Genomic DNA, 27,583 nt, shown 5'->3' with positions numbered 1-27,583 from the left:
TGCATATCAAACCCCCAATAAGACACCCCTCTACATTCGCCTGAAGAGGGAAAATTGAAACTGCTGACAATATCAAGTGTTGGCGAGGATGTGGAGCTGTGGAAAAACATACAGCACTGCGGGCAGAAGTGTAGGTTGGCACAACCACTTTAGGAAACGGTGTGGCATTTTGGCACATACACACACCCTAAGTCCCAACAAGTCTATTCCTAGGCTCATTCCCCATGAAAATGCATGCACAAGGTCACTTTATAATAATTCAAGCTGTAACATCGATATTAGTATACTTTTCTGTATATGTCTTGCACTTCAAAAGAAAAGAGTTTTTTTAAAAAGGAAAAGAAAAATGAAAGAGGAACCAAAAGTCCAATTGAAGCCATACGCATGTCTAAGTGGGAGGCGATGGAGCATCAGCGGCTCTGTGTGAGGACAGTCTTAACATGTCTTCACCCTGGTCACCCAGCCTCTGCCTGGTCCCCACTTCCCCCTTGCCTTTGCACCCTGAGAAAACTGCCCCTAAGCTTGGCACTTTCATAAAAGATGTAGGTTCAGACAAGAAGGAGGTGGAATCTCCAGGACAGCCTGGTGCATTGACTCCCTGGTTTCCCACTGCTTCAAGGTACTGAGGACTACTGAATTTTCTCTCTTTCTCTCTCTCTTTTTTTTGGTGAGGAAGATTGGCCCTGAGCTAACATCTGTTGCCAATCTTCCTCTTTTTCCTTGAGGAAGATTGTTTCTGTGCCAGTCTTCCTCTATCTTGTATGTGGGACGCCACCACAGCATGGCTTGATGAGCAGTGTGTAAGGTCCACACCCAGGATCTGAACCTGCAAATCCTGGGCTGCCGAAGCAGAGTGCATGAACTTAACCACTTCACTACCAGGCTGGCCCTTGAATTTTCTCTTTTGAAAGCACAACTTGCTCTTCAGAGAGTTAAGGATTATTAGCTCTTGCACATGGGAACATATTGATCCAATCATCTTATTTTCCTCCAAACATGCCTATGACCCACTGCAGAGAGGATGGGCACTTGAGCAGAGAGGTAAAGGATGTGTTTGAGGCTTGAAGGTAGGTTATCAAGAGTGAGGGCTGAGATGAGCTGGATGAGAGCCATAGACGTGTACAGGTAGAAGGGGAGCTGGGAAGTAGACGGGTGAGGGAAAAGGGGGTGAGGTAGCAGATGGCAAGTGGCCTCTTCCACAATTTAACCAAAGTTGGCCCTAAATCCAGGTAAAGGAGGAAAAAGTTAACTCATCCCTGATCCTGATCTTCTTCCCTATGCCTGCCTGGTCCTCTTTCATTCATCCATTTGTTCACTCACTCATTCATTCAACCAACAGTCACAGAGTGTCTACTCTGTGCAGAGTGAGCAAACTCAGACACAGCCCTGCCCACGTAGATATCTCAGCTGGGTCCTTGCTCCCAGGACCCCAAACTGACCCAGTCCCTCTGGACAACTGAGCCTCTCTGCCTCCAGGCTCCAGGCTAGGGCCGTTGGTCAGCAGGCTCTAGCTCTGTTCGTAACACCTAAATCACCATCCTACACTCCACTCACAGACTTCATGCCTCTGTTTAACCGCCCGAAGCCCAGGACCCCATCCAGTGTCCCACACAGTGTGGCAGCTTCTTTAGGCCTAGGTTCTGCCTAAGAACTCCACACCCCATTGCTGCCTCCCCACTCTCTATTGCCATCTCTGCCCAGACCACCACCTACCGCCTCTGGCCATACTCCTCTGGCAGCTGGTTCTGCCCTTCACAGGGACCCAAACCTATGGCCACCACTGCACTTTCTTCCCATTTCCTGTCTGTCTGGACTAGAGTCTGATGCCTCTGCCATTCTATCTGCCTGTTGCTACCTCCTATTGATGCCCCCAGAGGGAATAGCCTGCCTCAGAGAGTCTTTGTAGCCCCAAGGTCACAAAGCCCAAAGGTGACAGCCAAGCAGATGACTAGCTGGGCACAAGTGAACCATTAGCCTGGGCTCAATCTTTGGCCTCATTGTTGGGGAAGTAGTAAGGAGTGGTGGGGACTGTGGCAAAGAGCAGCAGCTGCTACTCAGCTCTAGGAGATAGTTCTTGTGCATCGATGTGGGGCCCAGAGTGGCCTGACTTTCCAATTATTCCAAAGAAACCAGAAATCCATATTATTAGGTAAAATCTTGCAATATTTAAATGCCGGCAAATAGTTCAATATTTTTAGAATCCAGTGACCCAAGCAAATTAGACCTAAGGGCCAGCTTGTATACTCCAGCTCTTCCACACTTGCCTGTCTCAACATGAGCTAAGAATAATTATGGCTAAAAAATAGCACTTACTAGGTGCCTGCCACTATTTCAGGTGCTTTACGCATAGTAACACATTTAGTCCTCCCAACCACCCCGCGGGTAGGCGCTGTTATTCTCTCTGCCTTACAATGTGAAAACTGAGGCACAGAGACCTGAAGCAACTTGCTTGAGGTCACTCAGCTGGTGTCAGAGCTAGGACTCAAGTCCCAGCAGTCGGCCCCCCCCAAAGTGGCTCTCAAGTTATACGCCATAAACCTGGTTTGCCAAAGCTAGTGGGCTTGGAACGCTTACTTGTAATTTTACAGACGGACCCCCGGGGTTCCCCATAGCCAGAGCTAACACTGTTTAGACAGGGAAAGTATTCTAGGCACAAACAAATGACTTACAGATTAACTCTCAAAACAGCATCTAGGAAAAACAGTGTTCTTGACACTGGGCCACAGAGTGTTTTGTTGGATTTGGAAATAAAGGACAACATCGCTGTGTGCTTTTTAGTTAATGACTCAAGGAGAAAAGTTTTTGCACGTTCTGAGTTTTGGATACAGGGTACATAGTGAAAACTAGGAAATACAAAGTCATTTCAATGTCAACTATTAATGAGATTACAGGACGTGGCTTTCTAATGCATTAATTCAGAGGGCAAATTATCATCTCATAATAAAGAGTCTATTAGAATTCAGAATTATGCACGATAAAAAGTCACGAAAACTATATTTTTTAAACGGCATATTCCTTCCTGATAATTCTGCATGAAGTATGTTGCAGAGCACAATTACTTTCCTCTGCAGGACATAATTAACAGTCTCCATGATTAATCACATCTTGGCAACATCACAGATGCTTGGCCCTTGCTTCAATCTACTTTCTGAAGGGTCTCTTTGGTGAGGATAGAGTGTCATTTTAATGCTATTAGTGTTTATAGAATCCATCTGAAGGGAAGGCTCTCTAATTAAGGGCCTGCACTTTTTAATTTAATTTCATAGCTATTGACCACCTTTAAGACCACCAGACCGAAAGAGTGACCACAAATGTTCTTCCAGTGAATTCTCCAAACTTCCTGAATACTAAAGTCCGTACATTGTGGGGGGGGGGGGGGGGGGGGCGGGGACTCAAATTCACATGGGAGCCAGAAAGGTAAGGTAAAGAAGAATAAGATGAGAGCGAGCAGCTGCCACTCAGGCCCAGGCATTTGCTGCCAGGCAGGAACTAGGGCCGCAGTTCCCAGGGTTTTCAGATTTTTCAAGAAAAGGTGAAAATGTGAATTTTTACGTGAACTCTCACAATTTCTACATGTTGGTCCAATTATTTTTTAAACACTGTTCGGCCAAACAAAACACCTCTTTAGCCTACATCTGGCTCATGGACTGCTAGTTTAGAACCTACCTCTACCTGCAATTAATATTTCTAATTCAGTCTAGGTTAATTCTTCTATCAGACTTCCCCAGGTGAGCTGGCTGTATTTCAGATGCACGGTTTGATCCACAGTCTTATATAGACAAATGTAAGAGCAAGTCATGTTATAATGGGTATACAAAGTTCTAGGACTCTCTCTCATTTTGTTTGTGCCAGTAAGCACGATTGATAGCCCTCTATTGCAAGAGCAACCTGTTGGTCTAGTGGTTAAGATTCGGTGCTCTCACTGCCGTGACCTGTGTTCCTTTCCCAATCAGGGAACCGCACCACCCTCTGTGGGTTGTCACAATGTGGCAGCTCCATGTTGCTGTAATGCTGAAAGCTATGCCACTGGGTATTTCGAATACCAGCAGGGCCGCCCAGAAGGACGTGGCCACTCACTTCAGAAAAAATTGGCCGTGAAAATCCTATGAGTGGCAGCAGACCATTGCATTGTCTGATACAGCACCGGAAGCTGAGAGGATGGTGCAAAAAGACCGGGCAGAGCTCAGCTCTGCTGCACACAGGGGTGCTAGGAGTCGGAACCCATGCATCTCGTTGGCACTAATAACAACAAATGGCAAGAGCACACACTCAAATTTTAGTGAGGTGCTTTTGATCCTCAAGTTTCCTGGGTAATATATGCAGTCAGAAAAGAAAGGGAGTAGCTTGGGTAGACAAGTTTAACCTAGGGTTTCATTAAGGTGAAATGAGTAAGTCAACCCAAACAAACTTCTTGGGAACAGAAGAAGCAAAGTTTGGGTCCTTATATTCCTCTGCTTCCCATCCCTTGCTTTCTTATACATTCGAAAAGCCAATTTCATCTGTTAAACTATCATTTGGCGACGACTGTCCTTCATTGTCCTATAACCTGCATTAGACACTGGAAATACCCAGCTGAATCCATAGTGCTCATCCTCTGAGCAAACGAGAGAGAGATGTGAAGACATCCTCCAACAGCAAAACCCAAGTCAACTACTGGAGCTGTGCTGATCCCAAAGGAATGTGAAGGAAGCTAGCTCTGGACACTCAATCAATGTATGTTGAATTAGTTGTTAAATTACTGATTGATTGGAAATAATTTTCAATGACAAATAACCAGCATACCAACTCAGTTCTAAACCACTTTTCAACATCGCAGATGACTTTTATCTTTTTCTTTGTACTTTTCTGCATTTTCTAAATTTTCTGTAATAAACATGTAGTAAAATTCTCATATTTAGAAAACAATAAATTAAATTAAAATATACATATTTCACTGGGGACAAGCCAACCTAAAAATAAATAAAATCATGCCTGTAATAATTAAAGGATACATATGTACTTTCCCAAGTTCTCCTGAGAAAAAAATTAACTCAACATTACCACTTCCTCTCAACCTATAGCTGTTTTATTTCACTTCCTTCCATCCTTAAACATACCACACTCCAAAACTTTAAAAAAAAAAAGGTCATCGTTTCTTTAAATGTGCCCAGCAAAAGACAGAGTCCACCAAATTCTAAGAGGCAGAAGGGACCTCAGGTTATTTTCAAGATGAAACCAGAGTTATTCTGACCTTACTGGGGAAACCTGTGTTCCCAAACATGCATAATGGACTTCCTAGTGGAAAAGAGCTCCCCTTTCTCAATTCCCTCCATTTCCTATGAACTGTTGTAGTCTGTTTCTTCCTATCTTGCTGCCTAAGAATCACCCCGCAGGAGGGAAGTGACAAGGAATAAGGCAGAAAGGACTATTGGAAGAGGACTTACGTCTTTCAAGGGAACCAGTTTCATTGTCGTTTGATAGGAAGGAGTTAGAGTGGCCGGGTAGTTGTAGTCAACAATATCATGTTTATAATCGGCCTTGTAGGCAATCTGAAACCCGAAGAAAAGACAAATTAGCCCCCACTTTCTTTTGACCTGGTTTGAATGTCATAGGAAATATTTAAAAAATAACCAGAAACAAAATTAATTCTGTTTCATCACCTCCAAGGAAAATTAAATTATGTTCACACTTTTGCCTTTAATTAATTTGAATTCTTCTTCTTAATCCAAAATTAGCTAACTTCCATCTGTATCGCATTTATTTTATCTTTCTTATTAATTATGGAACCCCTTGTAGTTTTTGTTAAAAAGAAGCATTTGCACAGGGGTATACAATGAAAGAGCTTCTTGGTTAACCCCCAGAAAATAAATGGAGAGTCAAGTGTCTTCAGGGTATTTTACATTTTTTTCTAAAGGTCAAATTTGAAGTTCTTGAGCAGAGGAAATTTGACATTTGTATGTTTTAATAATGAAAGCAGTTTCTTTGAAGTGTCCTTTATCTCTAAGATTTACAACCTGGCATTTGCAAACCTGTAAACTGAATCGACAAAGCCAAAGAGAGATGAATAGATTATGAGCAAAACAGGGATCTGATCTATTTTGTGATTCTACCACCTTGACCGGCGCCTGGCCACAGGAGGTCTTCAACGACCACTCTGATCCAACAGATGAATGAAGCAATCAACCAACCAACAAATTCCAAGTAAATCACAAACACTTTGGATATTTGAGGAAATTCAGATAAGAATTACGCTCATCCATTTCTCTTTATCTCTCAGAAACTGAAAGTTTTTCTCACGCTAGATTGATTATAATAGATCTAAGAACTGTTCAAGCCAGAGAAAGCTGAGATGAATAAATGGAAACTTTCGAAAATTTTCAAGGATTTTACCTAGACTTGGTTGCACTGGTTAACATTGAGAAACTCTTATGGGTCAGTCTTCACACAACATAACCCTGATTTTTATAAATGGGAGGTTGAAAAAGAATAGGCTGAATTCCTCAGGCCCCACCTCCCTTCACCCCAACAAATCCCCAGGACCCGCAGACCCTTCAAAACAGGACTCACGTTGCTCGCCAGATTTCTCACTTTCATGGCATGGAGAGTCCGTCTGTCCATACCAACTCCCTCATAGCGGCCTCGCATGTGGTTCTGGTAGTTTTCTTTATATTTATTCTATATGGAAACACAAAACCGTCAACAAAAGCATTCTCTTCCCGACTTGTTGAAGATAAACTACTCATCTTAATGCACTAAAACCAAAATATAAATGATTAAAGATCATCTATTTAAGTATTTGTGTGTTGCTGAATAAAAAAACAAACCTTTTTTAAACAACTTAAATTTCAAGGAAGCACAAGAAGTTGGAATGAGACAAGCACACAAGAAAACACAAGATCTGATGAGCATAGACAGCACCAAACAGACCTGATTTTTTTTTTAACATTTTCATTAGTAAAAATACCAGATTTTTCCAATGCGAAAAACCTACCAGGAGAGTGTGCAGCTCTCCAACAGACAAGCACTGACTGTATGCAAAGCCCACACTGGGGGCTGGGACAACCCACTGCATGCTCTTACCTCCATTTCTAAATATACGAAAAATAAAACCTGAGCTTTGCCAAATCCTGTGACTTTTATATGACAGATTGGTCACTCCCGCAACCATGTGAAATAATGATGTTATGTCCAAAATGCAGCTTATCAAATAAAAAGAAGATCAAAACAGGATGACAAGAAGCCATAAATTCAAAGCTTCTAATGAAGCTACATTGAAATGAGCCTCCCTGGGAGGCCGCTGAGTTTCCAGGCACCAAGAGTATTTAATCAGAATACTATTACGACATATCAGACACAATTCTACTTATCTCAGTTAATCTTCACATGCACTCTATGAGGGCAGAGGAATTGTTATCATCCCCATTTTACAGATGCCAAAGTGGCTCCAAGAGCTTAAACAACTTGCCCGAAGTCAGCCACGCAGCTAACTGTGGAACCAGGTCTGCTAGCTCCAAAGCCGGTGCTCTTAACCACTACATTTATGCAAAATAAATTCACTGAGCCTTACAAAGTCCCCTGCAACTTTACATTCTACTATTATGTGCAGCTAAGCAGAAATAAAATCACATAATCTAGTATAGGTCCTTGATATCCTCAAGGAAACCTCCCTGGACCTTCTCTGAGCATTTCCAAATTTGCCACTCTAGCATGTAACTGCTCATCTGTAAGAGGGGGAAATAACATCTGGTTCCCTAGGTGACTGTGAAGGTTAAATGAGGTCGTGCATTAACTACGAAGCACCGAGTCACATTGAGAGGGGATGTCACATGCTCAGCCAGGCCCCCTCACCAGCATTCTCTACTAGGAACCAGATACTCCTCTACAGAAAGGATGCAAGAGGACAGGCGCTGCCCTGAGGACTCAAGGTCAAGTGTGCCAGGGGATGTGACAGAATTTAACACTTAGTGGACCAGCCCTGGCAGGCAATCTTAATCAAAATTCATGGGTATTTGTGGCTAAGAGGTCATGCTTCTCCAAGACACACAGATACATTCACATAGACTGTCTCTTAGGAGACCTAGAAATTAAGGTCCTAAAAAAAGTCCAAACAAACGCTTAGGCATTAAAAACTCACATCACTGGTGAATTTTGAGATCTTGCTCACGTTCCTGAATTGAGGCGTCTCACAGTAGTTGATACTGTGACCTTTACTACTTTCCAGATCCTTCTTATACTCCACCTTGGAAACCAAAATACCAGATGCACAGTAGAACCAAACCCAAAGTCACTCCTGACAACGTCACCAGAACTCAACTAGGATTTTTTGGGAAAACGTCCAACCCAAGATTTAAAAATGCCAGGCACAGGATACTGTAAGTTAACAATACGTGTTTTCTTTTCTAATAATAAATAAGTAAATAATCAATTTGGTTCTAAAAATTAAAAATATATAGTCCCTCTCAAGAGTAAATACTGAAAGATTTCATACAGCTCAAAAAAATGGCAAAACTGGCTTTAGAAATGAGGACCGTGGTTACTCTTGGGGACAAGTGTCTGGGGGGATGGTGGGGGATGTCTGGACTTCTGGTTGTGTTCTGTTTCTTGGTCTGGGTGCTGGTTACACAGACGTGTCCACTTGTGGAAATCCTTCCTATTGTATACTCATGATGGATGCACTTCACTGCATGTATGCATCAATGAAATTTAACCAAGAAAGTTAGCTCACAAAGGAGTAGAATAAACCAGACCACACAGAGATGCAGAGAGTGTCTTCTAATTTTAAATGGGTTGGCTAGTTGAGCTCCCCTGGATAGCTGGACATAAGGTGTGAGGTTATAGTTATTAAATAGACTCCAAGTCATCCAAGGTAATTGGAGGAGGCAGCTGAAGGCCGATTACCATTAAGAGAGGCACGGCTGGTTTGTCCTACTGGATGAACATAAGGGCAAAAAGAAACTAAAGGGTCCCTGTGGCCTCCTACCAAAGGAAATACAATTTGTTACCATATCTTGTAAAACATATGGTGGGAACATGCTTTTTAAAGTATGCAAGATGCATTATACTGCTCACAATATGATATAAAATTTTTAAAGTACACAAAACTGTATATGCAGTTGAATTCTAATTCTAGAAATACATGTTTTTGTATTCGTATATTCGTTTATAGTACGGTCACATAGAAAAAAGGCCAAAATGGTACCAGGGTTATTCCTGGGTGGCAGAACTGCACTATCAGTGGCCTGGTTCCAGTTCTATGCCTAAAAGTGTCTCTGAATCAGAATAAGACACTCTACTTTCCCAGGCCTAGGACAAAATGAGGGCCTAAAAGTTGCAAAGTTCCCATCTAGATCTAATATTCTGTGAGTCAAGAGGAAAGTTCAGCAAAACTTTTCTATAAATGACCAGATAGTAAATATTTTAGGCTTTCCAGGACATAGAGTCTCTATACCAACTACTTGAGTCTGCCCTTGTAGCTTGAAAGCAGCCATACGTGATGTGACTGTGTTCCAATAAAACTTTATTTATAAAAAAAAGGCTGTGGGCCGGATTTGGCACTCAGGTAGTAGTTTGCCAACTTCTCATCTAGAGCATCATAATCATTTGGAATATTTGTTTAAAATGCAGATTCCAAGGCCTTGGCACCCATGTACTACTTCCAAGTATCTGAGGCTCCTGATGAGACAGGAAGTGTCACTCCTAATGATTCTAAGCAGCTCAAAGTTAGAGGACCGCAGGTTAAGTAACTGTTTTGTGGTAAAGGATTAACCTTTAGAGGCTAGAGAAGAAAAATATTTTAAGATATTTGCATATCCATTTCTGAGTTACGGATAACTTGTTATGTGAGTACTTTTAATAGCTTGATACTTCCTGTTGCAAGTGATTCACAACTCAAATGACTTCAGGGTCCAGATAGGTAACACGAATGAGAGAAGCTGCTGTGAAGAGACTGTAGGACTTGAAAGGATATGCTAACTAGAGGGGATATTTCCTTGCCAAAGAGTCCCAACGATTCTAAAAATCTTAACCACTAGGCGGCCAAACAAAACACACCCTTTGGGAGCCAGTCCAGCCTCTAAGATAAAGAGAATCCTACGGTACATGCAGCCTCTCAGAAACTTGACTGCAATAGTAAGAGATTGAGAGAAATTTGATGTTCAAAACACTCTTTCCCATCTTTGATTTCTACTCTATAAGAATGACATATTGTTATAAAGGTTGGTTCATGCAGTATTCTAGCAAGAAGAAATCTATTTCCTTGAACTTTTAAATATCTACAGCCCTGTGAGAATTCAGGAAGAAACTTTTGAACCATCAGAGAAATTTAATTTGTTTACATGTAATGTGTTTGGTTCTAGGCTCTCTTGCGAATTGCTTTTTACTGCACATTCGTTCTTTGGAAACTGGTAACCCCTGTGTAGTTTATGTGGTGTGACACGGAATTTTTCATTCTGAGGTCACTCCGTTCACTGTCTATAGGAGAAAGGAGGTGACGGCACACAGGGGTGACTGTCCCCCATACTCACCTCACTCACAAGCTTGTTCACGCTCTGAGCCCGCTTAAGAACCAAGTTGTCCTGGGCTGGGAGGGAGTGATAATGTGCAGCGCCTTTCATCTTATTGAAGTCCTGCCTGTATTTTATCTGAAAGAAACACACCAAGAGGGGCCTGAGTTGTGGGTTTCATGCTCCATGAGAGAAATTACTCCAAGATTACCCCATTTTTAATGTCGACATTTACTTCATAGAATTTTCTGAGAGAAACAGATCATATGGGTTTTTTCTCTACTAAGCCCATAAACCACTTGCTCCCTTATATATTAAAATCTTACTGGCCCTTTTCACACATTTTACGCTTTATACTCTAATTCTGCAGGAAGAAAGGTCTTAAAATGATCATACCCAAAGGTGTAACCCCATATGCATCCTGCCCTTGGTTTCAACGTCATTTCTCACCTAGCCTCCTACCTCGGGGCAAAGAGAATAATGTGTCTTTCACTTCCTCTCCCAGGACAAAAGTGCACTGTTCTGGGTAAATGAGTAATAACTGAATAATAACAGAGGAAAGGAGAAAGGCAAAGTGGTGTGAAATGAATGCCCAGCTTCTGATTTTAGACCAAGTCCAAGTTGGCATTTTAAGGGCTATAGTGTGCGTGTCACTTTATCAAGTTTAATTATAGCCTAACTTTCAAGGACTGCCAGCTGGCTAACATTCTGCAAATAAAAATCATCTTATCAACTGGGCTACACGCAGTTTGATAATCATATGACTTGTTTTAATCAGCTATTCCCCTAAAGTGCTCAATTTCTAGATGGGTTATTTGCCAAGGCTCTCCTAACCCCAGCTTATCTGGCTGGACCAACATCTGTACTTGCTTCAATTGACCTTAAATGAGTTATGTAGTTTGTTCCTGTCAATCTCCTTGGAAGCAGATAAATGTGACATAACAGTCCAAACAAAAGAAGTAAATGTCTTTTTGGATAAAAATTGAGGGCTAACAATCTGTTTTGGCTTAGCTCTAATAAATTTATCTGTGTATAGGTTTCAGTAAGCCGAGCCTTCAAAGTCTCATTTCTCCTCTGTTTCTGTGGCTTCATGGGTCGTCCCAATGTGGTACTTACATCACTAGCGAGTTCGTTGGCTTTCTTGGCGTTCTGATAAGCTGGGGTGATCATGGCCGGGAAGCTGCCTTTTCCTCTGTGCTCAGGATACTCCTCTGAGTAACCCTGCTGGGTCAATTGAAGAATGCAATCAGTAATGCTCCCTTCCCTGAATGGGTGGGGGATTAGCCATGGTCTCTCCTTGAGCCTGTTCCCATAGAGGCCCATCCACATTGGACATTCCAATGATCACCGTAGGAGCAACACCATGTGGTGGTTGAGATGGCAGACTCTGGAGGCAGGCCTACTTACTGGTGCCCAGCACACAGTCAGCACTAAATAAATGGTAACTATTATCATCATCATTTCCCCCAGATACATCAAGACATCCCACCAGTCTCCCAGGCCCATGGGTTATGGAGGATTCATTTCTCAGCTGACGCCAGGAAAGTCTCTCTGTCTTCCAGTAGCCTCAAATGCTATCTGTCTCAGGCCTATTGGCAGATCTATGCCGAGAGACACACTGACATCCCATATACTGTCTCCCCCAGTGATGTATGTCATTCACCAGGAAAGAAAATATTATGTCACTATCTGAATTTTTATAATTTGGGGGGAAAACTTCAAATTGCCATAACATGATGTGAAATGGGACTAAATGTATATTTCACACTAAGTGTTACAATCTGAGTCTTAATTTCTTCCTTCCTCCTCCCCACACCACCCACCCATTCCCACGAAGGAAAACCTCTCTCATGGAGCTGTCATCACATCACTAGCGTAAACCTTCCCTGGCAGTTGGATGTCCTTCAAGACCCCGTCAGATGCTACCTTCTCTTTGGGGAACTCCTCCCTCACTCCCAGTCCTGCCCTGGCCAAATCAGCGGCTTCCTCATCTGTGTCCCCACCAATCTGGAAGAGCCCTTAGTGTGCCCCCTCTGGCTCATGACTCCATCTCTCTCCAGCCTCCTCCAAGGCAGGGGCCCATCCCGCTCTAACACCAGGTTCGGAACCTGGCACACACATTTCATTTAATGAAACAGTTGGATCAAATTAGAATATCCAACCTTCCTTTTAATCCAATAATGACAACTGCTCAGCCTGAGTGCTCCTTTATGCTTGGCTGCCAGAATGTTCTGGGATAAATGTAATAAGTAAAAAAAGTTAAGCTAAAAAATAATAATAAAGGCTCTCAAATTCTTGGGTAATCCCCTTTTGCCCATTCTGCTCTATGGTTTGGAGTTGGTTTGTAACTTTATTTTAACTTCTCTACTTATATGTATCTAAGTTGCATGGGTACATCTTTTTTGTAAGACACCTAATCCTATTGGGGAATTGACTGGTTATAAATAATAAATTGATTATATTGTATAGTCCATTAACCTAAAAAAATAGTTACTCATTAAAAAGAAGAATGAATCATTTGTCATTTGAGGCACTACAGATATTTATAGTATTTATCTGACTGTCTGCCTGCTCCTCTCTCACTTCCTCCTACTCATGCCTTGGCAAGTTCCGCTAAATCACACAATGAGATGCCAACCACTGATCCTCTCAACAGCTGCTGGCGGTGCTATCAAACAACACCCTCTTTGATTCCTGTATTTGTTATTATCACGACTGGAAACGTCAATCAAAACATCCTAATAATCAAGGATCCACTATGATACCATGAAGTTACATTTCCTCGATGTGTGTAGACATGTCCAGATACACATACGAAATTATGTGTGTGTTACTACTACTGGTAGATAGGATGGTCCAAATGTAGAACAAAATATTGTTTGCCAAATATAGAAGCCAAATATTTTTAATAAAACTAATTTTTAAAATTGTCCTGAGCCTTCTAAACAATGTATTTAAAACATGAAACCAATAAAAACATATTTTCATTGAGTTTAAAGCACTGAGACCATTTAATTAACTTATTGTAGAATTTAATAAAATGGACTTTTTAATCCAAAACCCAACATTTTTGCTCAGACAGATATTTGCAAAGGGGTCACAATCTGTCTTCACACATATCCTAAGACTCACGTGAGTCCCCAGTATAGGCAATTTGGTTTTCTGAAGAAGAGAAATAAGCTATTTGCTTCTTTTGTAAATTATGTATGTTGACTAAGTCATGTATCTTCTACAGTCTACCCTCTGCCAAAATTCAAACAACTGTCCAATTAAGAAAAACAAAATCAACTAAGCTCATTGAATGTACTCTTCCTATGCACATACTTGGTCTTCCAACATTCTCTACTTCCAACCATGAAAAAAGAATGTTCCCTTTTTCCCCTACAACACCTGTTGCACCAGGAAATACAGAGGAATAGAAAAACTAGCTTGTAATGGTCATCTCAGCCTTTTTATAGCCTGTCAAGATATAGTTCGTTTAAGAAATGAAATTGCGAAAGAGTTTGCATTCTCTGACATATTGCTTTATCTAGTAACCTAGATAAGAAATTCACTTTCTAAGAAAATGAGTCCTGCTACTTAGTGAAATGCTCAATATGTTTCAAGACATGCATTTTGATCACTTTCATGCTTATGCAGCGACGGGCTGAATGTAGCCAGTGCTAGTCTTTAGGACCCTTCTTCAATGAATAGATGTGAATGCTTTATTCTTGACAAACCCACCATACTGACATAGGTCTTTTATTTTAAAAAAAGAAAAGAAAAAGTGCTTGGAATAGTGGGCCAAGTTGAGCCCTATAAAATTGTTTTGCCACTACTTTCTGGCTTGGGAAATCCACCCATATCTTTGCCCATAAATAGGTTAAAGATAAACACAGCCCAGTGTCTGATTAAAAGGTCAGAGGCTGTGTCTCAGGCTAGAAGGTTGCCAAACTGAGAACTGACCATTGAAAAGGGCAGTCTCCCAGGAAGTCATTTTAGTACATACCTGGCCATACTGGTCCACATATTCTCCAGCTCCAGCAGCTGGACAAGCCATTCCCTTCATTTCTCTTTGATATTGTTGATGGTACCTCACCTATTTGAAGGAAAAGGACAAACCCGGTGAATTTAGCCTCCTACGCACAGAGGCCAGAAGAGTGAGAATGAATGTCTTGTGGAATGTTCTTTTTCTGCTTGAAAGTCCAGGGAGTGTGTCTTAGACATAAAAGTGCCAGATCATTGTCCTGGTAAAATTGATGGAAAGCTTCTTCCTGGATCCATAGTGCGGGCAAAAGTAGACAGGAAGTTGGACTCGCCAGGCCCAGGTAACTTCCTGCTTCCTCCTCTAGCAAGACAACATTGCCGTGGACACTTACGTCACTTGCCAGCTCATTGGCTCGTTTGGCTATCTGATAAGCAGGTGTGATCATAGCAGGAAAACTGCCTTTCCCTCTCTGTTGTTCATAGTCCTCTGTGTAGCTCATCTGGAAAAAAAAAAAAATAGTGAATCGCATACCACACTCCCACTATCTACCAGGCCATCTGACTAAGAAGTGCTAAGGGCTCCCATAACACCCTGCACATCCCCTGCCACAGCTCTTATGGCAACGGATTGGGCTTATATCCTGATGGACCATGTGGATCTCATATATCTTTTTATTCCCAACACCCAGCACGGTGGCTAGTATATGGAGACATTCAATGTAAATTTCAGCACACCCTTGTGAAGCACCTGGTGTGGGCCAGGTGGCAGAGCTGGGCAGAGGAATAATGCTTCTGCCCCAGAGGAGCTGCCACTCAAATTTGGGAGACAAAAGAGGCCTCTCAACCCAAAGCCAGTGGAAGCCACTTATTAAGTTGAACCTGGATTTGTGCTTAAACTTCCCATTCAGGATAGCACTTAAGTTCTAGGTCTTACTATGCTATGGAGCAACTGGACTATGAAAAGGTAAGTGGTAGAAATTCTTTAGAAGTTACATTCTGTAATTTGCCATGACAAAGAGAAAATTCTTTCAGATGAATCAGATACATCTGGTGTGTTACTACTACTATCTAAAGTTTTCTCTCTAAAGAAGAATTTTTGCAAGGTCTGTGCTAGCTGACTTATCTGACTCAACCATCTTTGACCTTAGAAAGTTCTTTCTGGCCCCCACACAGGACTGAGATGCCTCCTACATTCTCTGTCCCTCCTCCTCCAGGTAAGGAAAGAATGGAGAATCTTCAAGGAGAATTACTGAGTCTTGGCCTCCATGATTTCTTACTTCACTTTGAAGCTGTCCCCCGGCCTTGGCTCGTAGCAGCTCAGGGGTATCCGCCACTGTGGTGAACCTGGAGATGCGCTCATCATGCCCTCTCTTGTATTCAACCTGATGAGGAAACAGCATAGAGACAAGGTCATTTCCACCAGCCTTTGTAAAGATCTCTCCTTGCAGCTCTCCTGAAGATGCACCACTGGGCTATACTCAACACAAACCTGTGGCAAGTCCTTATGGCCTGCTTTACGGGCTCCTCTTCAAAAAGGATCAATGCTAATGTGTTAAGTCCAAGAGAGTGCTAGATACTAAACATTAACACATATTAACTCACTGCATCTCCATAACAATCGCATGAGGCGGAACTACTATTTTCCCCATTTCACCAATGAGCTATGAGGAATAGAAAAGTTAACTAATTTGCTCCTAGTCATATAGCTGGTAAATGGTAGAGCTAGGATTCAAACCCCAGCATTCTGGCTCCAAAATCTGAGATCTTAACCAAAAAGCTATGCTATTTTTCAGGAGGATCCACCATCCACTTAATAAAAATCAGTGTCCTTAATGCCAAGCGACCTCAAGAAATTATTTGGTCCAGTCTTGGGGTGAGTTACATGGTCTTCTCTCCATTTGATGGATGTGGCCCAACTGAGGCACAGACGAAAACTGATAGGGAAAAGAGAAGAAGACAGTTTCTCCATCATACTATACTAATGGTGCCTACTGCCCCACAGCACTCTCTTATTGGATTCTTTCTGAATCCCAGGGGTTCATTAACAACAAAAATTAGCAAAATCAAAGGTGAATAAGCATTAAGACACTCACTTGGCTGGCCAGCTGGTTGGCTCTCTTGGCCCTTTGATAAGCAGGCGTGATCATGGCTGGAAAGCTGCCCTTGCCCCTTGGTTGCTCAGGGTCTTCTGTATACTCCTGCTGGTCAGAACCAACATCAGTGTGTGAACTGACACGATACCAAATGAGAACCAACAAAACTGCCATAGCAAGCATGCTCAGAACCCATGCAACTGGATTTATAAGGCACTAGGAAAATATTTCAATCACTTGGAATAAATTTGAAGACGTTATTCAACTGGTGAATTGAGCAACATCTTCAGCACTGAAGGAATCCTATTTCCCAGGTCAAAGGGTTTCTCCTTCCATGTTTACATCAAGTTACGTGGAACCTGGCGTAACCCAAGGGATGCTCTTTGACTCAAAGGCATGTATGATATGCGGCAATTAATATGCGGGAGACTTTTCTGTGACTTGTCCATTAGAGACAGTTCTACAGCTTTGGGAGTGAAGTGTCTGTGTTTTTTCCTCCTTACTTGTTGAATATCTCTGATGGCTGGTTTTCCTAATGAGACACAGAACCCTAACATTTGTTTCTGTTGTTTTCTTTCCATTTGCTAAAGGAAAAGTCACTAAAGACTAACAATATTTTCCAAAGTGGTTTCTTCCAAGGGTAGGTGCCTTGGGTATGTGGAGAAGACTAGAGGTTACTATGTGCAAATCATTAAGGATTTCCACAATCTGGGATAAAATTGCCTTTCCTACATGAAAACCCACTAAGGTCTCTCTCACAGTGCTGGAGGTCAGAAGTCTAAAATGGGCCATCAGGGCTGCTTCCTTCTGGAAATTCTAGAGGAGGATCCATTTCTTTGTCTTTTCCAGTTTCTGGAAAACGCTTGCATTCTTTGGTTTATGGCTCCAAAGGGCTTTGACTGCTGTTTCTGTTGTCATATCACCTTTTCTCTGAGTCTGACCCTCCTGCCTCCCTCCTTATGAGGGTCTTTGTGATTACATTGGGTCCACCCTAATAGTCCAGGATAATCTTCCTATCTCAATATCCTTACCTTAATCACATGTGCAAAGTCCCTTTGGCCACGTAAGGTAATTTATACATGGATTCCAGGGATTAAGACATGGGACTTTTTGGGAGAGGAGAGCATTATTCTGTCTACCACAATCCTAAAAATAAAGGAACATTTAAACTAATTGCTAACTAACTACTGAAGTAATTTCTAGGGCCCGTACCTCACCAAGAGACTTTCGAGCCTCAACCATCCTTACGATTTCAGGGTCTGGCAGAGCTCCTGGGCACCAAGCATTCCCTTCCCCATATCCGGTCCAATAGGCTGTCTACAAAGGAAACACAAAAATGCATACAAACACCCCCATACACACTTGGTTAGTAAGATCTCCCTACCTACCCCACCCGCCTAGCAACGCTCCCATACTGTCAAGAGTAAGATAGACATTCTCTAAAAACTATAAACGCCTACTGGCATAGGAGTCTGAGCTGACCAGAATATTCATTTTTTTTTTCAAACCAGAAAATAAGCTAATATCCTAAATAATTGAACTTTCTGAGATTCACTTATGTTAGAAGAGTTCCAAATGTAACTTTACATTTCTCTGCTCATCATTGCACCAAGATGGGGCAGCAGGGAGTCGCTATGGACAGGCAGTCTGAGATGAATCAGCATTATTCAGCCAAGCTTCAACGACCTACTACCTGTTTAGTGCCTAACATTGGGTTAAGCAATTAACATTGGGAGGAAAAAAAGCAAAGAAAAAGGAAGATAAAGTTGCTCTTTTGAGATGCTTGTGACCTATCTAGGGAGAGAAAACTAACAGATGAAACAATTAGTGATTAGAGAACATTAATGTGCTTTGATGTACTGTCTTGAAGATAAATACAATGAGAGTTTTTAAAAAACAGTCTGTATGTGATGGGCCCTGTTTTGGATAGGAAGATGGAATTTGAGCCGGACCTCTGGGCTGAGGTCAGTTAACAGATGCAAAAGGAGAAAGAAAGACATCTGCTCTAGGAGGTAAGTTCCATGAAGGCAGGGCTTTCATCTGTTTGTTCACTAACGTATTCCAAGAGCCTGGAAGAGTACCTGGCACATAGTAGACTCAATAAATATTTGTTGAACAAATTCCAGGAGTGGGGACTGCCATGAAAAAAAGCATGAAGGCAGTGATGGGCTTCATGTGAAAGCTCATGAGGAGATGGGTTTAATTGGAATTAAGGGGAAGAGATGGGGAGCCAAGTGGTCTGGAGGTGGGCCAAGCTGCACAGGTTGGGTAGAGCCAGCCTTTGGAGATCTGGAAAGACAGATCATTCATATGTGAAAATATGCTCAAGTGTACTAGCAATCAGGGAAGTTTAAATTAAAAAAATGAGATACAGATTGTCAAAGCTTTTATCTGGTAACACCAAGTGTTGGTGAGAGTCTTGGGGAAATAGGTGTTGTCACACTCTGCCTATGGGAGTATAAAATGTATAGTCATTTTAGAGAGCAATTTGACAGTGTCCATTAAAATTTAAAAGGCACACACCTTTTGACCTAGCAACCTTATTTTTCAGTATCTGTTCAAGAGAAACACTCACTTGTGTCCAAAAGAGGTCATGCACAAGGGTGTTAAATTACAACTTTGTGATAGAAAAAAAATAGAAGTAATCCTGCCCATCAATAGGAGAGCATGATACATCCATTCTTAATGGTTATACCCATGATACACCCATCCACAACAGCTTAAAAGGATGCTGATGTAGAAATATCTCTAAGACATTTGTTGAGTGAAAAGTACAAGCTGCAAAACAATGCATATTGTTTCACGAAAAAATAAAACTGTATACATACACAATTTTCAATAAAAAATAATAGCTAATATTTATTGTGCCTACCACTGTTCTAAGACCTTTACATTTATGTGCTCTTTAAACCTTAAATAGTTCTGTGAATCAGAAACTGCTTGAGGTTCATTTTACAGATGAGAAAACTGAAGCAAAGAATGACTAAATAACTCATTAAATATCCCTCAATAAGTGGCAGAGCCATGTCCAAATGTAAGTACTAAAAAATAAAAATAAAGACATTATTTGTAAACGAAGAGAGAAAATTCTGGAAGGATTACCCACAACATTGATCACAATGGGTATCGCTATAAAGGGAACTAGAATTGGAGATGGTGGACAAGGGGTTAGCTTGGTACTGTTTGGATTTTTTTAGCAATTGGAAAAATGCAAGTATTATGCGTATAATTAAAAACAAATGGCTGAGGAATTTTGAAATGATGAGACTATTAATAGCGAATGACCATAAATTCTTGGGTGACGGGAAGAGTAAGCTAGGGACATCCATGCTGGAAGCTGTGTGTGACCAATATCACACGACAGGCTGGATTCCAGAGAGGCAAATCTGGAAGAAGGAAGGCCATCTCCAAGGCCTTCATAAAGGTCCAGGCAGTAGACGATGTGGATCAGAGCTGTGATAGTGAAATGCAGGGGAAGAGGTAGAGCTGAGTGAAGTGTCAGAGGAGGAAAGGGCAGCTTTGGTTTCTAGCCTGGATGGCTGTTCCCAATGATAGAAACACAGTGGTTGGAAGAAGTCAGTGAGCTTGGACTGGAGTAGATACAGTGGAGGCGATGCTAGGACATTGATGGAGGTCTTCTGTAGATAGTTGGAATTACAAACTGGATAAAAGAAAGCCTAATTGATTTCCTCTAGAAGTAATAATGATAATACATTTCATTTGCATGCATGTCCTTCTTTGCTCTCTTTCCAAACCCATTCATAACTCTTCTCTCACCTCATTCACCAGTTGTCTGTTAGGCGTGGCTGCCCCATCCTTGGCTTTCATGTCCCAGTGAAAAACAGATTTAAACTGTTTGCCATTGTCTTGGTCATCAATCTACACAGTGAAGATGTCGTCAGTAATGTTTCCATCAGATAAGAGAAAAATAATAATATATAGCTACATTTGGGGGATTTTCATAAGGCTCAACTGCAAAGTATCTTAACTGCACTAACACACTCTGCTCTGTCAGTCTCACTGTGGTTTCACTGGTTCCACTAGCCAGGCGGCACATACAAAGGCCCTGCCGTGTGCAAAGCTCCATTTAGCAGTGCAATTAAAAAGACTGAAATTCCTTCTGAGCTTATCACACACCACCAAGTATTCAGGTTAGAGTAATGTCGGAAGACACTAGACACTATGTAGAGGTTCTTACCTGTATGTAGTCTGTGCAACAGTCACCCAGGGAGCTTGTTAAAATGCTGGCTCCCCAAATTCATGGAGGTGTTCTCCTATGCTTTATAATCTTACCTTTAACATCTTGATCTATAATACACCTTCAGTAGATTTTTGTGTATTGGGGTGAGGTAGATGGTTCATCTTTCTCCATTCAAACATCCAGCCACTCCAGTACCACTTAGTGAAAGTTCATTCTTGCTACATTGAAGTGCAGTGATGCCTTTGTTGTAATTCAAGTGACCACATACATGCAGTTCTATTTCTGGGTCTTGCATTGTATTCCACTAGTCTATTTGTCTATTTTTATGCCAACACAACACTGAGTTAATGACTACTACTTTTAGAGTAAGTCTTGAAATCTGGTAACCAAAGTCCTTCAATTTTGTTCCTCATGATTTCCCGGTTACTCTAGAATCTGAATGTTCATATCAATTTTAGAATCAGTTTGTCAACTTCTACAAAAAATACCGGGATTTTGAGATTGCATTGAATGTGTAGATCAATCTGGAGAGAACTGACATCTCAACAATATCTTCATGACCTCAGGACAGGCAAAGAATTCTTACAGGGAACAGAGAAAGGACTAACCATAAAAGAAAAAAATCAGAAAGTCTTAGGTCCAAACCCAGATACTATAATTTACGAGGTCTAAAATAAGGCCTAGAAATCTGCAATTTTAACAAGCCGAAGTAAATAATTTTACAGACAAGGAATGGAGCTCAGGGAAAAGAAGTGAACTTATTAAACTCATTCAGTGGGTTAGCAGAGTGAAGTTCAGAATCCAGGAATTCTAGTTCCATATTAAGGCACTTTCTGTCATTGACATTCTGGGCTTGCTACTGCTTAATGCAGTTCCAATATGTATATTTTTAAATATATAAATTGAGAGATCTTTCCAGGCTCTTTCCCTTGGATTTTGAGAAACTACCATGAACATTACATAGACTTAAGGAAGGGTTTCGTGTTGGCAGCACTACTGACATTTGGAGCCAGTTAATGCTTTGTTGTGGGGACTGTCTTGTGCATTACAGGAAGTTTAGCAGCACAGCTGGCCTCTATCCACTAGATGCTAAGAGTGCTCCCACCCGCTTCCCGTTTGACAATCAAAAAAGTCCCCAGACATCACCAAATGTCCCTTGGGGGATAAAATTGTCCTCCTTGAGAGCCACTGACTTAAGGAATCAGAAACACATGACCAAAGTAGATAATCTACCCTACTTCCAAGAAGCTGCATTTGCTGTCCTCCTCCCACAGGACAAATTCTTCACTGGGGAGTGTCTGCCACCCCAGAGACCTTTACAAGATTCGTGGTTATTCTGAGGAAGTAGGAAGAGGAAAAAAAGCCATAAATGTTACTAGTGGGGTTGGGAAGCATTAAAGTCTAAAGTTCATTCTCTGAATAGAAGAGAATCTAGATGTTTTATTCTCCTAAAAATTCCAACCACACTTACCAAACAGGAAACTTTGTCTGAAGTAAATATTTATTTACTTTTAAAAGAGTGTAATTTAGGAAAAAGAAAATTGTCAATCTGCTTTAAATGCCAGCTCAAAATCTTTACCCTACTTTTTAATTTTAACACATGTACAATGAATTTGTGTTTTTATTCAACTGGCAAAGTCTGTCAGAGATGCAAGGGGCTAGGAAAGGAATCGATCACACTCTCTAGGGTAGTTATAAGATCTGGGGCCTAGGAGGGACACAGTTGTCCATTTGAATTTTTCCCACATGGGAAAGGAGGAGAAAGCAATCTCCAGAGTCAACTGTTTGGTACACAGACACACACACACACACATTCATGTACACACAAACACATACACACATACACACATTCATGTACACACATACACGCATGCATATACACACAGATGCATGCACATACACACGTGCATGTACACATATATGCATGCACACACACATTACACACCCCATATATACACAGACACACACAGAGACATACACATATACACACATACACCCCACACATGCACATAAGCGCACACAGACACCCACATACATGTATGTGTATGTATATGTGTGTACACACGCATGTATATACACCATGTACACATGTATGTATGCACGTGCACACCTATCCACAACTACATACACACATACATACACTCCCCATGTACACACATACATACTTATAGGCATACACACATATTCACATAGACGCAAACAAACACACACACACAGGCCTCCTGGGGAGTTCACATCACTGTCTGTGCTGGGAAATAGAACCAGTGACGATCCCAGCCTCACTCCGGGTTGGGCCTGTCATACACAGTTAAAAGAAAGTGAATCCACTATGACCTCAAAGAAAGGTAAATACTGTGTGAGCTGCTGTGTGATTGTAAGGTAGGGGCATGCCTGTTGAGGTCTAGTGCAGGGTGGAAAAATACACATATTATGGATCTATCTGTACAGAGTGTAATCCATACAATCAGCATTCTGATGTGTAGGAACATCTCCTTGGGTTTAACACGTCAAACTTTAGCTACACAATTGCAGAAACATTGGATATTTGAAAACATAAACAAGTACTTTTTTCCTTCTGCAGAGTTTGCCGCCCCCTACGTACACAGAAGTAGGTCAATGGAGCAGTTTACATTATGGGTGTTAAAGTTAGATAGATCTGGATTTGCACTCACTCAACTAGCTGGGTAAAACTGGGCAAGTGACTTAACCTCTCTGAGCCTCAGTCTGCCCATCTGCAATACGATGATATTACAGAGAGTTCTTGTGAAGAATGAATGAGACAACATAGATAAAGAGCCTAGCTGAGTGCTTGGCACTTTGTTTAAGTCAGAGCTAAATGCAGGACTTATTGTAACATCATGTAGCTGTTCTTAGACATCAGGAGATGAAAACAAAACCCTAAAAGAATTAGCCTTCTCAGTAATCTAGGATTGCTTGTGAATTCTTAATGCTTGTGAATCCTTAGAAATCAATGATATGGGAGCAATTCTCTGAGCCTCAGTTTCCTCACCAAGCAGGATGGGATAATAACAGTATTTACTCGATCGGATTGGAATGTGTATTAAGTGATTTAAGCAATGGTACCGTAAACGTTACATAGCTTGTTAAAAAAAATAAACTCACAATTAGTGCAAAGCACTTAGTGAAACAAGCTGCTTGGCAGGACGAGTAGAGACCACACAACAAGGATAAACTTGATCTAATACACGCTTTCTTGAGCAGGACCGCAGCCCGGGCAAGCAGGAGAGTCGGTCTGAGGCAAGGGGACGTTAGGAAGGCAGATTACTAGGGAGCCTTCCATCTCATGTGTAATTTGCTAATTTTAGAAAGCAGCTAGCTCCGTCCCCCAGAGCAGCTTCTTGTGGGGGATGGGGGAGAGAAGTTGAATGATTCATCATTTTAATAAATATGAGCGTTCAATCAATCACTAGTTATTTGACAAAACTCCACTGTTGGTTTTGCAAAAGAGGTTGGTTAATCAACATGGCCTCCTTGTCTACCCAAATATCACTTTCAAACCAAAATATCTTTGATCTACCCCCAGCCCAAGGGGAAAGAGAGGCTGCAAATAACTAAACACTACTGAATTCAGGGAGTTCTAAGAGCGTGGAACTGGCGGTTTTTAATTTTCGGTACCAAAATATCACAGGGGGAAAGAAGGTGAAGCCTCTTGTAATATTTTACAACTATATAAACTTTGTTTTATGTATTAAGCACCTAGTGTATGTAGGGCCTATTGTATAAATTGCCTTCAATGTGCCCAGAGCTCGCAGACACAGAGAGATGACACCGGATACAAGGATCCCGGATGTTCAAGCCAGTTTATCCTGGGTACTGGCCCCTATAATGTGGTAAGACAGAGCAGTATTTCTTACTTAACTGCTCTTTGTATGTGTGTGTGGAGAAAACGGGCAGGTTCATATCTAGACAGAGACGCTTAAAAACTTAACAGGTACCCGAGGGAAGAAATTTTCTTTAAAGGCTATTTTGACATTCAAAATTAAGTAACTTACCCCACAGATGGCCTCCGGAGATTTCCTCACATTTAGATTTAATGGAGTGTGATAGACACTTGTGAAAGTGTTATTCTTCGGGTTATGGCTACAAAAATTAGATACAAACCAAAATTAGAAATGTACCATATCCGAGATGATGGAGTGACTGTTTTTAAAGGTACAGCCATTTTTTTAAATCAATAAATAGAACACAATAATTAAGTGTGAGATTTTACAGGAAATAAGTCTTAAAGGAAAAAAATTAAACCAAATTAATTCAATATAAAGACCAAATTTAGCTGGCAATGGTAACTCAAAAACTTTTGGAACAAAACGAAAAAGATTCTGAAATTATTTAGAAGAAAAAATTTTAAAGCTCCATATGCATATCTGTGGTAATTACATTGTTCTGCACAATATTTCATAATTTGACATGAGGTTATATTGGATAGATTTGATCTTTTACTTTTAAGAAACTTGAAACTTTCATCTTCCTGTCCATTGCATAAAATCTTGTCTTAGGTCTCTTCAATGATTTTAAGTAAGTAAAAGCTTTTGAGAAGATGGTTCTTGATTTAACCCTGAAGTGTGTGATTTGAACCTCTGGTTGGCTACTTGTTAAAAAATAAAACTCAAGCCGTGGTGGGGAGGGGCATTAAACACTTACGCATGACAGTACGGCTTTTTCTGGTGACTCACAAAGTTATTAACCGACAGCATCATCTTGCAAACTTCACAGTGAAAACACGCTTTATGCCATATCTAGAAATCACATAGAAAAGACTTAGCAAAATTACCTTTTCTTCAGACTCAGGATTCTTCCATGTTTCAGGGTAAAAAATTGAGTTTTAGGGAATAAAATGATGGTAAACACACACACACGGCTCCAACAGAAGAAAGGTGGGAAATACACCTTTTTTTTTGGTGGTTCCAAAAACCCACACATCCACATATGAAAAGATTAATTTCCCAAGTTTGTTATTACTCCCAAATGCCAAGAAATGTCTACTGACCTGATCTAGACAACTAATCTTCTCAGCAGGGTACACCCCGTACCCACACCTCGAGCAAGCCTGCACATTCATGTTGACGTCTGAAGACAGAAGACAAAGACAGGCAACAGGCAAGAAATCCAAGGAGAAGACCCAGTCTAGTTGTCCAAGTGTCCCCAACCCCAACCGCCGTTAAATTCCCGCGGGCACCTTGATCGTTCAGAATCCAACTTCCACTTTCCTTTGCTGACCTTCTAGTTTGAAACCAGCAGCTGGATGGCTTTTAAAGCTGCCACTTACTCAACGGGCTATTTTGGAGACTCTCTCAGCACGCATGCGTCTGGGAAATAAGGTGGAGGTATTTCTAGCTGACACGCTTCTCTAAATAGAAGAGTGAACTCACAACGGCATCATGTTTATGTGGATGACCAAATCCTCAAGTACGATCAGGCAGCATGGAGTAGTTGAACACTAGCTGTGATCACAACCCAAGAAAAGAATCCAAAGGCATACACCACACCCTCGTCCCACGATCTTATTAGAAAAGCTTGCTCTCTGAGGCCTATGACTAAAGCAGAAAGGCCAGCTCCCAAAAATACAGAAAATAAAACAGGATTGATTCACTCCACTGGAGGGTACATGCCATATTTGAATTTTAGCTTTATCTATTAAAATCGTTTACAACAGTGAGACTGAAAACTGATTAAGATGTTAAGTTGTGTTTAGCTTCTTCTGGAATGCAGAAATAAGAAGAAATGAGAACTCTCGGTGTTTTGACCTCTGCATTTTATTCTGGACTGTTCCAGAAGGCCTGTCTGCTTATACCCTTGCCTCCCAGGCCTGAAATGGGGCAAGTTGAAGACAAATCCTCTTTTCCTGGCTTTGTGAAGCCTCTCATTGCCTTCAGTGTCTATCTAAAAGTCACCTTAACACAGACCTTCCAGAAACAGCTTAGAAAAGATGGCGCCTCACCTGTCCCCACCCCCTGGCTCACTATCTTCCATGCCCCTTACCCTGCTTGATGTTCTTCACAGCAGTTACCACCACCTGACATCTTAAACGTTGGTATATATACTTTTTTAAATTATCTGTCTCCTCCATCAAAATAGAAGTTCCATCAAAACAGGGTCTTTGGTCCTGGTTGTCATTTCTATGTCCCCAGTGCCCAGAACAAGGCCTTATATGGGAAAAGTACTCAATAAGTATTTATGGAATCAGTGAAACAAATTTAATATTCACACCAAAATACCTACAGGGGCCAGAGGTGAAGTCATAGGTCATGGTAGGGACCCTCCCAAACGGGAGGGCACACGCCCCATCTAAAGTAGTAACACCCCTCAGTCCCAACCAACTTGTCATGAGGGAATCAGTACTCAATGCTGCCAATATTCCGATGCTTCCAGAGAAGCCAGATATCTGCATTTACACCTGAAATTCCCTGTTTTGTAAAACACTGGGAATTAAACAATAAAACACGGTCACGGGTGATACTCGGTTGGCAGGCTACCAATTACAGTAGTGTCCCTTATTCCAAGACCTTCCGTGGATACTGTCTGTTCCTATACAGACACACCTGTGATAAAGTTTAATTTATAAATTAGGCACAGTAAGAGATTAACATAAATAATAATAAAACAGAACAATTCTAACAATTTGCTATTAAGAAATTTACTGTAAAACTTAGTAACCTCAGCATATGATTTTTTTCATTCCTTATTGAGAACTTTCACCTTTTCACTTAAAGGAAGCACTTTGCAGCTTCTCTTTGGCATATCTGAATTGCCAGCATGACTACTCTTGCACTTTGGGGCCATTTTTAAGTAAAATGAGGGTCACTTGAACACAACAGGGCTAC

General features: G+C 41.3%; 1 protein-coding gene across 31 annotated transcripts in view; it reads right to left on the bottom strand.

Moving 5' to 3' along the window:
• Positions 1 to 26,205, bottom strand: part of NRAP (nebulin related anchoring protein) — a 69,898-nt gene extending 43,693 nt beyond the window's left edge. For 2 of the 31 annotated variants that reach the window (XM_070596977.1, XM_070598167.1), the window contains exons 1-14: positions 25,750 to 26,115; positions 25,404 to 25,498; positions 24,755 to 24,842; positions 20,318 to 20,419; positions 17,753 to 17,857; positions 16,541 to 16,645; positions 15,725 to 15,829; positions 14,840 to 14,947; positions 14,470 to 14,559; positions 11,598 to 11,705; positions 10,503 to 10,619; positions 8,114 to 8,218; positions 6,547 to 6,654; positions 5,424 to 5,528 (exon numbers count right to left, since the gene is read on the bottom strand). In XM_070596977.1, the coding sequence (XP_070453078.1) occupies positions 5,424 to 5,528; positions 6,547 to 6,654; positions 8,114 to 8,218; positions 10,503 to 10,619; positions 11,598 to 11,705; positions 14,470 to 14,559; positions 14,840 to 14,947; positions 15,725 to 15,829; positions 16,541 to 16,645; positions 17,753 to 17,857; positions 20,318 to 20,419; positions 24,755 to 24,842; positions 25,404 to 25,498; positions 25,750 to 25,821 (1,413 nt within the window). In that variant the 5' untranslated portion in view covers positions 25,822 to 26,115. Of the gene's footprint in view, positions 1 to 5,423; positions 5,529 to 6,546; positions 6,655 to 8,113; positions 8,219 to 10,502; positions 10,620 to 11,597; positions 11,715 to 14,469; positions 14,560 to 14,839; positions 14,948 to 15,724; positions 15,830 to 16,540; positions 16,649 to 17,752; positions 17,858 to 20,317; positions 20,420 to 24,754; positions 24,843 to 25,403; positions 25,499 to 25,749 lie in introns of all 31 variants that reach the window. The other 29 variants (XM_008506678.2, XM_070598314.1, XM_070597054.1 and 26 more) reach the window with 20 other exon arrangements.
• Positions 26,206 to 27,583: the final 1,378 nt, after the last annotated feature.

This window comes from Equus przewalskii, chromosome 1, assembly GCF_037783145.1.
Source record: "Equus przewalskii isolate Varuska chromosome 1, EquPr2, whole genome shotgun sequence".
In the NCBI taxonomy this organism is placed as follows: domain Eukaryota; kingdom Metazoa; phylum Chordata; class Mammalia; order Perissodactyla; family Equidae; genus Equus; species Equus przewalskii.
This window is presented reverse-complemented; position numbering and strand designations above follow the sequence as displayed.